We start from the raw sequence: 16,400 nt of genomic DNA on the forward strand, positions 1-16,400 counted from the left end.
AGGCCTACTGTAGATTGCCATGGACGTCTAAACCAGAGGCCATGGGTTCAATGCCTGCCCGGTGGCACTATCATTTACAGGTGGTGTACTAGTATACCAGACAGGGTGTAGTGCTTGACCTAAGTAAACTCTGATTCTTGCAAAACGGGGGTAATAACAATGGCAGGCAAGAAAGAAAAGCACGCTCATACCAGGGAGACGAGATATACACATTACTCATGATATCTGAGGGAGTATGCAGAAAAAACCCCAAACAAAACTCCAATTTAGTGAAGTCCTGGGGACTGGCAGTTCTATTATGTCAGAATACACTGTATGTTATAGCCAAAATAATACAGCATTATACAGTGCGCTGTAGATGTATACCACAGATGATAATTTTGGGGCTGAATGTGTACTCTGTTCTTACAAAACCTTACTTCATTGTATAATGTACTGATGCAAGTATCTTTAAAATCACGTAAAACTTGTTGTAATGGGAGCCCACTGCGCACGTTACTCTGGCAGTACTCCTTTGTGAGTACATAACTCGGTGTATATGAGAAGCTCGTGTTGGGTTAGAAAAACAAAACAAAAAACAAACAAGCAATGTTAGTCTTCAAAATCAGGTTGAGTACAAATGTCTCTTTATTCGTCAATAATGATAATGTACACATTTTTCCAGACTGATCAATCACTTTCAACAAATAAAATTTGTACATTTATGGCTTTCCTTACAACTGACTGTTGTGAGTACAGTACTACACTTACTCTGTACCATGCAGAAATACATTATATCATGTTTGCTCATTCTGATTTACAAAAAAAAAAGAAAAAAAAAGAAAAAAATAAATGTACAGTGTACTATTGAAAATATACTGTATGAACAATGGGACAAGAAAAATGTCTGTCTTTGAGCAATGTTCATATAATACAAATGTAGTTTTCATCATGCAATATAAACTGATTCTTTACTCTCATGAACCTCCCACAAAGAATTTCTGTGGTTTACTTACCTCCTCAACATACATATTACTGAAAATATCATGCAAATATCTAAGAGCAACAATCCTACGTTACTATCTTTCATACAAAATACCACTTCTCATTCAGCTTCAAGAAGATATGGTGTTTTCTCTGACAATGCATTTTTGTACTAAATATGGAATATGTTATACAAGGTACCTTTGCCTTGAAGTATTGTACAAACATAATTCCCTGTTTGTGCAGCAATCTCTGTCATCATCAAACGTAACATCCATGACAAACATTTGGTCAGATCTTCAAACTGCATCCAAAACAGCTCAAAATTGACTTACAAGGCACTGTATGATCACAATGGCAGAAATGTGAGTACAGACACCTGCTTGAGAGGAATGTGATCTCAGGATTTAAAATTACTCAAATCATATGAAATGGTTTCTAAATGTGTTTAGACTGTATTTTTTGCTTATCTAAAAAAAAAAAAAAAACCTTCAGAGAAAACTTTGGAGTTTTCTTGATATTCAACTATGCATTGATAAGTCATGAAACAGGGAGACTTGAGAAAGATTTTAGATGAAGATTAATCATGCTTTAGGATGCTTTCTACTGCTTTCTAAAAGAACTGCTAAGGTGACAGTGTCTTGCCTGCATGGTCGTGGCAAAAGTCTCATTACATGAGAATGACTTCAGTCAGCTCCTACTGATTCCTATCATAAGAGTGAGAGTCACATACCATGTCAGGACTGTAGATCAAAATACCAATGCCTTCCTATCAGATAACACTTGACACAACAATGAAGAGCTTTATTCTGCATTCCAAGTAGGGAGACTAAACTATGTTTTGAATCCGTCACTATTGGCAGACAAGTACTGTAAAGGTGAACTTTTTCGCGTATTTCACACAACCAGAAGCTTGCGCGAAAATAAAAGCACACAAATATTTTTGCATGCCATATGTTCCAGCAGTTAATGTCCTGATTCCATGCAATTAAAAGCATGTGAAATTTGTCTTACCTGGCCGAGCGTGAAAAATTACTCGCACAAAAATATTCACTTTTACAGTACTCTGCCGGTTTACTTTTTTTGCTTTTACTCATTAATTTGAATTGTGTATTTAATCAAGGCTCTGAAAGAGTTCTTCTCAATCTTCCTACACAATTAAGATCCAGTTTTATCCATATGATATGGTTTGCTAAACTAAATTGCATTTAAGATTTGGACACATAGTACTACGAGGAATCTCCACTAGATTTCATTTCATAGTGCAGAGGGTACATTTTATATGCAGTGAAAGCATACAACTTCAATAATCCACATAATCTCATACCCACTCATTTCATGTTCACTCTTCACCTACTCTACACTTCCCCATTCAGACATCATTAAAGGATATGACAGATGTTCATTTTGTTGTCTCAGTTTCACTGCTTATAGTAGAGTCATATGACTACTGTTTTGATTACACTGTTAGAGTAGTCTTGATCGCAGACCTTGGGTATCTATACTGGAGGATGTCTTTGTGTGCATGTTTATGAAGCTGGTGTTTAATGAACACACAGTGTATCCTCTCTGTCTTAGATAATGATAAATCAAATGAACTGTTCAATAAATACCAAACTGCCATAAAAACTGCAGATTTGACTATGGTATAATTTGATGTGAACTTGTCAATTTCAAAGTTAAACTGGTGCTAATGATACATCAAGAATTCAACACTTTGCTGTTCCCTTTGCAGCACATCATGCAATGGAAACAAAAATCAAGAAAATATATCAAGGAGAAAGATAGAGAGAGAAAAAAAGAGAAGTCTTAAAAAGATGGCACTATGTCTGGTATCTAATGGGATCAGCACACATATTACATGTAGTTGAATATCATAGAAAAACCCGATTCATGGTTTGTAGCCTTCACACTGAGATCTCCCATGCCAATTGGGGTTTCATTTCCTATTTCTTTCAAAAATGAGGAAGTTCCGGGAAGATTTACATGATATGGTGCTGGATGAAACAAAGTATTCTAACCACATATTGTTAGACTTTGGTTGGAGTGTGGGATTACATATTTCTGTCAGACACTGAGCTTTCTCTGGAAGGCTACAGGAGTTTGGTGAGAGATGATGATGATGGTGGTGAGGGATCTCATTTCAAGATGAGCATTCTCTCAAGCCGTATCTGAAGTTCATTGAAGTCTGCCAGGTAAGACTGGACCGCCTGAGGACGCCCTGCTGTAGCCTCCAGCTCCACCTTGTAGCTGGCGATGTTATCCAGACAGGATGTGACAAACTGACGCCTGTTGAGCAACAAAAAAACAGCATTTTACTTTATCTCTATCTCACATATACTGTTCACATCCATTGACTTGCATTGATTGTATTTTAAAGAGTTGGAAAGGTGGTAGCAGGCAATCAAACCAACCACAGTCATCGGGTGTTTTGATTGTTTGGCACTAAAACTGAATTTTCCCTACCGTCATGTGAATATCAGATTTCAAACTGAATCAGGAACTAGCTTCAGAAATTGTTTCTCAAATAGTCTTCTGTTTAAAGCATTTTTCTCGCCATCAATTATCTGCACTTAAATGGAAATCAATAAAATTGCTTCACTAAAACACCACCTTACTCTTTTGACAAATCACATAATGCCAGATCACAACATACACACAGGTAGACAAGCAGACAGACAGACAGACAGACACACACACACAGCAAATCATAGATTCAATGACTACCATGCTGATATAACGAAGTACTCGTATGCAAGGATGGATCCAGGATTTCCGGAAAGGGGAGGTGCCTTTACAAAATTAAAGGTTGCGCCCCTCATGTTTTTCTTTTTATTTCTTTTGTTTTAACAAAAACAAAATAGAGAGGGGGTGAGCGCCTGGTGCAATCCCCATCCCCCCCCCCCCCCCACCACTGGTATAGAGAATTAATGTTTTTCTGTTTTTATGCTAAAAGCAACGAACCTTTCATGGATGGAGACGAGGCTGGCGTTGTCAGTGAAAGTGGAAAGGAGTGAAGCAATGACCTTCAGCAGGTGGAGAGGGTTCTTGGAGGTAAGCCAGAAGGGATCCTGGGAAGAGGAGACAAAGGTTACACTGTCAAGGTCAAAGAATGGTTTGGGAAATTCATAGGAAACATAGAAATCAACCAAACAAAACAGAATGTCCCTGTCCTCCCTCTACTGATCGTTGGTTCTGTATGATTAAAGTTAAGTATTGTTAAATAGACAAAATGTGAACAGTAGTTATAATAAAGATATTTCTAGACTAAACTGTTTACAGTTACAGTTTATAAAGAACTAGAAATGTCGCTATGGCGACTGGTATGCCTCCGCCATAATGCATGATTCTCCTAATAGGTCTAGATAGTACATGTGGACAATGTGTGATTACATTTTCACAAAATTGGCAAAATATTAAAATGACAAGTTTGTCACAAATGTGTTGAATGTTCACCTTCCTTGACCTAGGTTTAATTGGATGAATAGGAGAGCATGTATTTGGGGATTTAAGGACTTTAACTTGACTTTGACCCATTCATAATTTATGCATTGAGTAATTTTCAAGGTACCGGTATGGAGAAAAAGTGCAATTTCTGTATTGAATAGTAAATTGTTACCATTTTAATCTGGCCTTTGACCCTAAAATTCATAAGATAATCACTTTCAGGTAGAACATGCATAAATATGTAGTAAGTTTCAAGATAACTTGAGCCACTTCTGAGATATGGAGGAAAAAGTTAGTTCGGCACTTTCACTTGATCGTTGACCTTTTGACCTTTGAGGTAAAAAAAAAAAAAGAACAAGGAAAAACAAAAAACTTTCCAGAGAATTTCTATTAGGTTACACATGCATACACCAAGTGTAAAAAAATAATCCTGCTGGCATTGCATAAACATGAGGGAAATAGTAAAATTTTGAAGTGTTGCACTTGACCTTTGACCCCTGACCTTTGACCCCATGAACCCTACATTCTCTAGATAATCACTGCCAGTCAGTACATGTATATACTATGTTCCATGAAGATACCTTGAACAATTTTCCAAGGTACAGAGAAAAAAAAAGAAGTTTTAATGTTTTTACTTGACCTTCTGACCTTTGACCTTTGACTTCATGACCCAAACTTTCACCAGAGAATCTTAATTGGGTAATACATGTATACACTAAGTTTCAAGAGAATATCTTCAGGCATTGCATAGATATGGTGGAAATAGTGAAATTTTATGTATTTGACCTTGACTTTTTGACCTTTGACCTTGAGCATGTGCACCCAAAAGTTGATAGGCACAACTTCACCCCCTAATACACATACATGCCAAGTTTCATTAGGATACCTCAACAGGTTTTGATAGTTAACTTGTCCACAAAATTCATTACGGACGGACGGAAAGACAGACGGACGGACGGACAACCCGAAAACATAATGCCTCTGGCACCACTTTGTGGCGGAGGCATAAAAATAGTGATATCTCCTTATATTTTAGACTTCATTGCAAAATTGTTACATGGTAGGATGTTTCGTGATACAACTGACCTACACATATGCATCAAATGTGATATCTCAAACATTTTTAAAATCACTGCTCCCAAAGGTAAACAGTACCTTTAAGAATCAGCTAATATGGGTTGTACTGTCACATGCTCTCTGACAAAGTTATGACCATTTCCTTCCGAGGCAGGGGTGTCTGAATTCTGCTCTCAGAATCATTTGGAGCATTTTGTAGCGAAGACTTCAATGACTGTGTCACCAAAATATGACCTCAATTGATTAAAATCTTTGGAAGCTGCAGAACTTGTCTTACACAGAATTATGATGAAGCGTTTTGTCCGACAAATTTTCGGGACAAATTTGTTGGACAAATTTGCTCTCAGCCAATCAGATGCAAGGATTTCAGTAGCCTATAACACCATGTCAGAAAAAATATCTGACAAAACACTTCATGAAATGCCCCCCCCCCCCCCTATAACTGCGATCCTGACCTGACTTTGCTGTTACTCTATAAAATGATTGGTTTTGGTAGCCATACTACACAGAAACGTGGTCTGAATGTGTTCACTCATCCTTGCAGACCCTGTACATCAATAGACCTCTTACCTTTGTGCTTTAATAACAGCCTCTGTGAGTATTGACAATGGAGATGATTAGATTGGCTCTATTCAAAGACATGGGTCTCAATGCACTATGCCTATTTGAACATAAAAAAGGCTCTCCTGTGAACTTGATATGCACTTCTGTACCTTTGCCCTGAAGTGTCTATCATAGACATTGTGTAGCTTGGTCAGGGGAATTCCCACGTCCAGCATGACTCTGTACAGCCAGGATTTCTCCCACTCCAACTCACAACTCTGTTTCTCCAGATACAGGATCAGGAAGTCTGTCAGACAAAGAATGGCAGCTAGATGTCAGAGGTCATTTTACATACATAGATCACCTGTCATTAATTCCTACAACACTCTATTTATCACATGTGGTTTATTTTTACATGGACATATAGTCCAGACATGCATGTTGGATGTCTGGTATCAGTAACTTAAATAAGTTATTTTGTGTGTGTGCTTTTAATGGCAACTGATTGACAAATTGCCCTTCATTGATGTAAACAAACATTGATTATTCAGTGTTTTTTAGTAATAGCAATGAAAAAAAAAATTCCCAAAGGAAATACATATTCGGGTGGGATTCCAACCAATGACCTCCTGATTGCCACACAGGCGTCATATCCACTAGACTACCAAGCTTTTGCCTAATAGCCAGTGAATATTCTAATCCTTTATGGGATTAGAAAGATTACAAAGATCACTGTGGACTTATTTTTATCATTTTATGAAATGTTGAAGAAAAGTTCTTGTCAATTCCATCATTTTAAGAGAGATTTATCGCACATTTCAATGTGTTCTAGCAAAGACACAAAAAATGGTAAAAATCTGGACTCACCAAGTGGAAAGTATCTCTCTGAGCTGCTGTAGACTTTTCCCTGGGCTACCAGCACAGTGGAGAGGATGGTGATACGTGTTGCAGTCAACTTGTTGACTGATTCTTGCAGCTCTGTGGACACACATTAGCAAACAATTTGTGATTGATGTCTTTGATATATTATGTCTTCATTACATTCAGTCACTTTACAGAATTGACAACATGTCTCACAAACTTTCCAGGTTTCACTGGACTGTCATCAAAGACAAATGAAAAATTTGAGAATTGACAAAACTAGTTACTTTGGACAGATTTTACATCACAGAACAGAAATACAGTAAGGACTGACTTGCTGGGGTACATGGTAAATGTTGTGTGTTGGATGGGTGAGCTTGTTACCATGATACACTACTACTATACTCCATGCCTTCGACTACATATCGTCGGTTGAGAATGATAAGGGCGTTAAGTGACCACAAAACCCATAGTGTTCGAGAAGACTTAAAGCCCTTCTCATTCTCAACAGACGATATGGGGAAGCTTTTCTTACTGATGTGGATCCAGTTATTAATTTGAAAAAAATTACACAAACCAAAAAACAAACAAACAAACAAACAAACATCAAAAACAAAGTCTCTTAGAGCTGACTATCACAATAGGGGACAGCATGAAAAACAGTCACATGAAGATAGGATGGTGGAGATGAATGAGAAGGAAAATTACCACCTGAAGGAAGTCAGAATGTTATGATCAATGTACCAAGGAAAACCCCTGAATCCAGTGAAGAACAGTGCACACTACAGAGCCACAAACTTAGTGTCAACTCTATTTTGAGGGATAACACTGGTGCTAGCAAATCCCTTAGGTTGTGAACCTCTACAAAACACTTCCTATCTTCTTTATGCTCAGCTAATGATTGCCCTTTCTTGAAGAATAGATGGATTAATTTAGGGACTGACCACAAAACATCTGGATGCCTCCCAGGGGCTATGTATCACTCATCAGCTGTGGCTATTGGTCTGGATTGGGAAGGTCAAGGCAGCTTTGTGTCCATCAATAGGTCAAGGTGGCTATTTGTCCATCAGTGGATCAAGGTGGCTATTTTGTCCATCAATATGGAAGCAAGCTTGAGTATCAGTAGGATTACATCATAGTGATGTAATACCCACCCAAACTATGAACCAACTTTCTCCTGATCCCATTGTTACACTCCTCAATCTCTGAAACTCTGCTGGTATGTGCTGTAATCCAAGGCACACTCTAAATACCACTTTTATTCCTTGACTCTACACTACACTGACCTTTGTCAATAATCTCCAGCCAGAGATCCTTGACCAGACTTTCATCAAAGTGACCAGCACAGTGGACAATGGCCAGCTTACACTTGGACAGGTGGAACTCGTCTGCAAAGTCTCCATATAGCTGTCAAGTCAGAAAAAGTAGGACACATCTCGAGCTGAACTGAGTCTATCTTGGCTTTTAATACATCACATTTGTTGAGAGTTAAAAGAGTGTTGACATAATTCTAAGCTGTATTAATAGATATCCCTCACCTCCCCAATCAATACTAATTCTATAAAAATTGCAATGACAGGGTGAGAAAACATGTGCCATTTAGAGACTTCAAATGCATCTTTCCTGTACATAGTCCAATCTATGACAAGGTTCATCTGATTGGTAAGTTTCAATTAGACGCAAATGTCATTAACAGTAATTCACAATTGACTGTAGATTAATGAAATTTGCTTCCCATTTGCTCAATCTAGAAATGCTCAATTACTTAGCATGGAGGTACTGAGCTTAGAGCATGTGGAAAGGTCCACCAAATTTTAGTTAATGTGTAAAATATATTGTTGCTATCATTCTTTCCACTGCACTTAACTGCGTCAAGCATTGCTTACAAAATCCTCCCTATATAACAATGTTTTGAATATGTAATTAAACACACCTACTATTGACTTGGCAGAGTGTCATAAATCTGCATGACAGAAATGTCATCATCTCTTAAATCACCCTAATTTATCTGTCTGTCATTACCATCCTGTTTCTCACTTGGAGATTCGCTAATGGTGAGCTAGGGATAAAGAATGGTTTCCTAGGTTAATCTAATGACTCGATGTTCTGTGGTACAATGCCAGCCAATCAAGGCCTTCAGGAGATGTGCTGAAGCCAGAGTAATAACATTCACTTTTCTGCTTTTATTATGTAATTGTTTTATTGGGGCAAGAAAGATGGATGTACTGTCAGAAAAATAGAAACATGATTCCCAAAAGTATGCATGACTGACATGACATATGTTCCATCTACCTTTCAACCAACTTTCTCCACACTTTAATTCTAGATATTTTCTTTGTCCTGATGAACACTATTCTGAGGGAAAAAAAATCATTATACCATTAAGTTCAATTAAGATGTTGCCATGGAAACTGTTTGTACTTACCCTCGTGATGTCAACCAACTCTGAGTTGAGGATGGAAAGAGCATTCTGGACTCTAGGATCAGCTTGGTTGCAAGTCTGCGATATGGCTTCAAACACCTGCAGCTGTAGACGTGCAACCTGAGCAAAGCAATGCAGAGAGAATTAACACATGCCATGTCTGTATGTCTGTCTGTATGTATGTATGTACGTATCTAAGAGAGACCAATGCACTTGCCAATTGTAGTTCTGACCCCGTGGTACCTGAGAATGGCCAGGACTTCGAGTTGCATTTTTTAGGGTGTAACATTACCAAGCTAGGCACCAATCAATTCCCTGACAGGCTGAGCAATATTTGTGTAGAAATCTCCAGCCAAGTCCCTTACAGGATGACATTGCTCAAGCAGAAATCTCTGGCCAGGTTCCCTGATATATTTCCAACCCATCCGGGCAAAAAATATGCTAAAATCCTTGGGCAACCTGGAGGCATGTCCCGGCCATCCCCGGGTACCTGGGGGTCAAGACTACAATTGGTTCGGACTAAAAAAAAATAAAAAAAAAACCAAACAAACATACAAACAAACCAACAACAACAACTTCATCTTTTCTGGACTTTGGCACATAAAGTATGTCACATTTTAATGTCATCATGAATGGTATTGTCAGGTATTGGATAAGTTTTAATAATCTTGGTCTGTGGTCTAACAGACTTACTTCAAGTTTTTCCTCCAATTCATGTAGATACTCTCCCTCACTGGCTGAGCTAGTCCGAAGGCTGCTACTCTTACTACACATCACAGCTCTAGACAGGTACTCAATGCGCTGCTGGAGTTTGATGTCCGTACTGTGTTGATATGAAGAATACATTATTACGTTACATGATTCCTCACAGAAACAATGTACTTTATAATTGCCATCTAGCATGACTATAAGTTCAAACCAATAGCGATTCAATCCAATCTCAAATCTGGACATAATTTGACTAGTGTGATGGATACTCTTTGCTCTTTCTGTGGTTTCCATTAAATGGAAATGCACTTTGAAAACATTAAAGGACAAGTTCACCTTCGTAAACATAAGGATTGAGAGAATGTAGCAATATTAGTGGAACACACCATTGAAAGTTTGAGGAAAATCAGACAATCCGTTAAAAAATTATGAATTTTTGAAGTTTTTGTGCAGTCACCGCTGGTTGAGAAGACTACTGCAGCGTATGATGTCACATGAGTACAACAATATAAGGAAAATATAAAGAGAATTTCACAAAAGTTCATCTTTTGAAAAAAGTACACATTCCCTTGACTCCTTACTGACATATGTTATGGGTAATATTATTCCCCCTGCCTTTAGAAAGAGGCAAGTCAAGTGCTCTTTTATTATACGAAAAAAAAGTGAAAATATGTTGAATTTTCTTTACATTTTCTTTATACTGTTGTACGCATATGACATCACAAGCTGTAGTAGTCTCCTCATCCAGCAGCTCCAACACAAAAATTTCAAAAAATTCATAACTTTTGGATCGATTGTCCAATTTTCCCCAAACTTTCACTGATGTGTTCTACTAATATTGCTGCATTCTCTCAATCCTTATGTTTATGAAGGTGAACTTGTCCTTTAATATCAATTACACCATTGTCAATATTACTAATATCTTAGTCTTATTACGACCATAGAAATTCTGGTAATTGCAATCTTAATTGATATCCGCATCAAACTGTTCTTATAATTATCTGAAACTTATTACCTAAAACACAAGAAACAACATTTTCATTGCTGATACCAGTCACACTATTGACACTTATCATGTAAAATGAATATATGGTGAAAGTACCGAAAGTAATGTATCAAAACCACAGTCTTGCTTTGTGCATGTACACACTAGCTTGCTTGTTTGATACCATACAGTGTGTACGTCAGATCCATGTAAACCCCTGGTTAATTTGTGTTGGCATGGCAACATCTAATTTCCAGGCAATGTCACAAAACAGATCACTCTCTTGTCAGACTATGACTAGGCAAAGGTCAAAGGTCGCAAGGCCTACCCCTGTCTCTCAGCCAGTTTGCAGAGAATCCTGGAGGCAGCAGGGTAGTTTTTACACTTCTCATGGTACTTCCATAGCAGGTCTAGCATCTCTAGACCGTCTGGATTATAGTGGACGGCTCGCTGGATGTAGGGCTCCACAAAAGGTGATGAGATCTGTGGAGAGGAGAGAAATGCCGACATTAATTATACACACCTGGAATAAAAAAATGGACAGACATGCAGACCTACATGCACCAACATACATAATTGGTAGCAGAAGTACAATGATAGAATAAAAATGGCAGGGATTTAACCTCCTATCATATGATTTCATTATACTTTACATCTGTGCTGGTCATGGTAAAATCATTCAGATGCATAAATACAATCATAGATGACATATTAAACTTAAGATTTATGAAATATGAACGATTCAAATACAATGAAAGGGAAGAGAATACACACACTTTATGGATGGTGTAGAATACACACACTTTATGGATGGTTTAGAATACACACACTTTATGGATGGTTTAGTAAGATATCTTTTGCCTACAGATACCCACATTAAAGGACAGGTTCACCTTCATAGACATGTGGGTTGAGTGAATGCAGCAATATTAGTAGAACACAACAGTGAGAGTTTGAGGAAAATCAGACAATCTGTTCAAAAGTTATGAATTTTTGAAGTTTCTGCTCAGTCACGGCTGGATGAGAAGACTACCATAACTTGTGATGTCACATGAGTACTATGATAATAAAGAAAGTGTAAAGAAAATTCAACATATTTTCACTTTTCTCGCATAACAAAAGAACACTCGACTTCTCTCTTTCAGAAGGCAAGGGGAATAATATTTCCCTTAACATGCGTCAGTAACGAGTCGAAGAAATGTGCACTTTATTCAAAAACTAAAGTTTTGTGGAATTCTCTTTTTATTTTCCTTGTACCGTTGTACACATGTGACATCATACACTGTAGTAGTCTCCTCATTCAGCAGTGATTGCGCAGATACTTTAAAAATTCATAACTTCTGAATGGATTGTCGGATTTTCCCCAAACTTTTACTGATGTGTTCTAACAGTATTGTTGCATTCACTCAATCCACATGTATATGAAGGTGGACTTGTCCTTTAAATAGCAACTTTATACTGGCTATCTTAAAGGGGCGAATCCACCAAAACTGTACAAACTCACCTCAAGGAGCTGCTCCTTGAGACCCTTGTTCACTAACCAATCATAGAGGGCGACATGGAAGAGTTCGTCTTCAGACGATAGGCATTTGTGCATCATACTGTCAAGCTGTGGAAAGTTCAAAGAAAAAGAGAAGAACATCAACAGAAACAATGTCTTGTACTATACATTGACATACAGTTGAACCTCTCTCATCCGGCCTCCCTTTATCCGGATCTCTCTATTATACGGACGCAATCTCGCCGTGATTTAAAAAAAAAAAAAAATTACGGGAAGAAAGGGGGATTCCCAACTCCTCGAGAACTCCTACACAAACACACATGAATTACATATTACTTCCAACATTAGCATACACCTCTATTTTGGGGTCTGTTACTGAGTGTAACAATGAAAAGGTTGCAGTATACACATTACTACATGTGGTACTACAATGGGCTACATCAGTACATGTGTATGTACATGTACATGTATAAAGCATTGAGTCTCCCGTATCCGGCCAAATCCCTTATCCGGATGAGCCCCGGTCCCGACTTGTCCGGATACGAGAGGTTCAACTGTACTTTTAAAATGTGAATGTTACATTATGAGATTATACATAAAATATATAATGCATTTTTACATGCTATCTTTTATCATCATCACTATGATCATTATCATTTTATCTATTCTTGAAATTATCATTGCTGATGTCATCATTGTCTCCGTCATCATCTTCGTCATCATCATCATCATCATCATCATCGTCATCATCATCATCGTCATCATCATCATCATTAAGGTCACAATTCAGTCTTATCCAAAATGTTCTAAAGCACTCAAACCAAGAGATTGCTATGACAGCATACTCACATAGTGTTCAGCATCCTGAGTGCTGAGTCTATAGGGGTCAGGTTGGGGCGGAGGACCAGGGCGAGTGGGGAGACTAGGGGAGGAAGGTTGGGCCCGACTGGCTGCCAGTAACTCATCCAGGATGTCAGTGATGGACTTGTAGCACTCGTATCTAGGAATGCAAGGTATTATAACAGTGTATGTTTACATTGTGGGCTTTTGACAAGTCTCTACAAGCTTGCCTTGTGATTCAAGAGGCATATTTCCAGATTACTTCAATACAATTTTGTATTTCGTTCTTTTGGCGATTGTTCCTTGCTGTCCTGAGATTAAATACAATGAATAAGAGAGAAAATCTTTATGATGCCTCATTGCATGAGAAAACTGCAGCTATTTGGTGACTGAAGCTGCAACATTCTACTCTTTGCTGTAATGGTACATTTTACTGATTAAATATCTACTAATTTGTTCATCACTTATTTGTTTAAATCCACTCATAACATATTTATGTCAGTTTTCATCTACTCTCTTTTCACATGTTTTGTGTTTTTCACCTTTTTCCCTAATCTGGTAATTATGTATCACAGATTGGGAGTAGTCAATATTTCCTAAAACACAGAAGAATTAAAAATTCTGCCATCTTCACAGAATGTCCTTTATCCTACATGAACAACCTTTGCAATCTGGATCACAGGAAGTAGAGAGACTAGGCCCAGTTAGTCTTTACATACTGTACAAGCACGACACATCTCAGTGATGGCATTGAATTGGTTAATTCAAATCTGACCTGGCAGAGAATGCCTCCATGCCGTGTGTGTCCTCTGGTCTCTTGCCATTCTTGTAGAAGAGAAGAGCAAGGTTCTGAGTGTCACGCTTCACTGCTGCCGACAGACACAGGTCCACCACACCGTCATAGAAACGAGCTACAATAGATACAACAGTGATGGTTTAGAGTTTAATACAAACTGCTATAAAAGAAACACTACCTTGCACTGTGTGCTTGTTGATATCAAGCCACAGGACGCCTTCAACAACAACAACAACAACAAATCTATTGAGAAACTAAGCTATTGTATTACTACTAACTATTGTAAAAACTTAATTGACTTTGCAAGGCTAACCTGAACATCATCTTGTATCATCACCATGACATCAGTGTGGTTTGAAAACCTTGACATGTGTGTGATCATTAAACATTGCAATCATTCTTGTCATTGAATACAGCTGCTCTAAGTGTTATATTTATACTACTGCAGATAATGGTAATGAAACCATCACAACAACATATCATTGTAAACATCATCACCACCATCATCATCACACCAATTATCACTTGCCATCACAATCACTGTCACCATCATCATCATCATCACCATCAACCTTTACCATTATCACTACCACCACCACCACCACCATCATCATCATCATCATCATCATCATCATCATAATCATCATCATCAAGATGCACATTATTATTATTGTCCATCACTACAATCATCACTTTCTTAAAATTGATATCATAAAAATGACCAAGGAATCCCCTTTTCAGAGAGTCTGGTTACCTTGGTGATACTCTGCACACACTGCTGATAAATTCAGCTGCTGACTCACTTCTTTGAAGAGCTGCAAGAACAGAGGAGACATTGAGTTTTGAATAATTCATATCTGATAGAAAGTAATGTGATTGTGTAGATGGGTAAGAGAGATGTTGCAGTATCAGCGACTACAATTCATGGTAATTTTCCTGGAGTTACTTACAGCATTCCAGGACACACTATATATGAAAATGGTTATCAAACCAAACAAGAATTCTAATCTGAACAGTGAGGAACTGTCTTAGCCCTGTGGTTATATATGTATAACATCATGAATACAGTACTGGAAGCAAGTGATTTTGTTGCCATGCAACAGGAACTATAAAGAACTAGAAATGTCGCTAAGGCGACTGGTATGCCTCCGCCATAATGTGTGATTCTCCTAATAGGTCTATAGTACATGTGGACAATGTGTGATTATATTTCCACAAAATTGGCAAAATATTAAAATGACAAGTTTGTCACGAATGTGTTGAATGTTCACCTTCCTTGACCTAGGTTTAATTGGATGAATAGGAGAGCATGTATTAGGGGATTTAAGGACTTTAAAATGACTTTGCCCATTCATAAGCTTATGCATTGAGTAATTTTCAAGGTATGGAGAAAAAGTGCAATTTCTGTATTGAAAAGTACATTGTTACCATTTCATCTGGCCTTTGACTCTAAAATTCATAGGATAATCACTGTCAGGCAGAACATGCATGATTATGTAGAAAGTTTCAAGATAACTTGAGCCACTTCTGAGATATGGAGGAAAAAGTTAGTTCAGCACTTTCCCTTGATCTTTAACCTTTTGACCTTTGAGGCCAAAAAAAAAAAAAACAACGAAAAAAAAAAATGTTTCCAGAGAATCTCTATTAGATTATACATGCACACACCAAGTGTAAAAAAAAATAATCCTGCTGGCATTGCATAAATATGAGGGAAATAGTAAAATGTTGAAGTGTTGCCCTTGACCTTTGACCCCTGACCTTTGACCCCATGAACCCTAAATTCTCTAGATAATCACTGCCAGTCAGTACATGTATATAAACTATGTTCCATGAAGATACCTTGAACAATTTCTAAGTTAGGGAGCAAAAAGTGAAGTTTTGATATTGTTACTTGACCTTTTGACCTTTGACCTCATGACCCCAAACGTTCACCAGAGAATCTTAATTGGGTAATACATGTATACATTAAGTTTTAAGAAAATATCTTCAGGCATTGCATAGATATGGTGGAAATAGTGAAATTTTACGTATTTGATCTTGACCTTTTGACCTTTGACCTTGAGCATGTGCACTCAAAAGTTGATAGGCACAACTTCACCCTCTAATACACATACATGCCAAGTTTCATTAGGATACCTCAAAAGGTTTTTTAGTTACGCTGTCCACAAAATTCATTACGAACGGAAGGACGGACGGAAGGACGGACGGACGGACAACCCGAAAACATAATGCCTCCGGCACCACTTCGTGGCGGAGG

The 16,400-nt window shown here is 37.8% G+C and overlaps 1 protein-coding gene across 1 annotated transcript in view; it reads right to left on the reverse strand.

Moving 5' to 3' along the window:
* Window positions 1–604: 604 nt before the first annotated feature.
* LOC140237368 (nuclear pore complex protein Nup155-like) overlaps window positions 605–16,400 on the reverse strand; it is a 44,545-nt gene continuing 28,749 nt past the window's right edge. The window contains exons 23-34 of the mRNA XM_072317305.1: window positions 14,898–14,958; window positions 14,123–14,258; window positions 13,357–13,507; window positions 12,511–12,615; window positions 11,335–11,489; window positions 10,007–10,136; window positions 9,317–9,433; window positions 8,178–8,298; window positions 6,898–7,008; window positions 6,201–6,337; window positions 3,928–4,034; window positions 605–3,252 (exon numbers count right to left, since the gene is read on the reverse strand). Of these exons, the coding sequence (XP_072173406.1) occupies window positions 3,102–3,252; window positions 3,928–4,034; window positions 6,201–6,337; window positions 6,898–7,008; window positions 8,178–8,298; window positions 9,317–9,433; window positions 10,007–10,136; window positions 11,335–11,489; window positions 12,511–12,615; window positions 13,357–13,507; window positions 14,123–14,258; window positions 14,898–14,958 (1,482 nt within the window). The 3' untranslated portion in view covers window positions 605–3,101. The remainder of the gene's footprint in view (window positions 3,253–3,927; window positions 4,035–6,200; window positions 6,338–6,897; window positions 7,009–8,177; window positions 8,299–9,316; window positions 9,434–10,006; window positions 10,137–11,334; window positions 11,490–12,510; window positions 12,616–13,356; window positions 13,508–14,122; window positions 14,259–14,897; window positions 14,959–16,400) is intronic.

This window comes from Diadema setosum, chromosome 13 (assembly GCF_964275005.1).
Source record: "Diadema setosum chromosome 13, eeDiaSeto1, whole genome shotgun sequence".
In the NCBI taxonomy this organism is placed as follows: domain Eukaryota; kingdom Metazoa; phylum Echinodermata; class Echinoidea; order Diadematoida; family Diadematidae; genus Diadema; species Diadema setosum.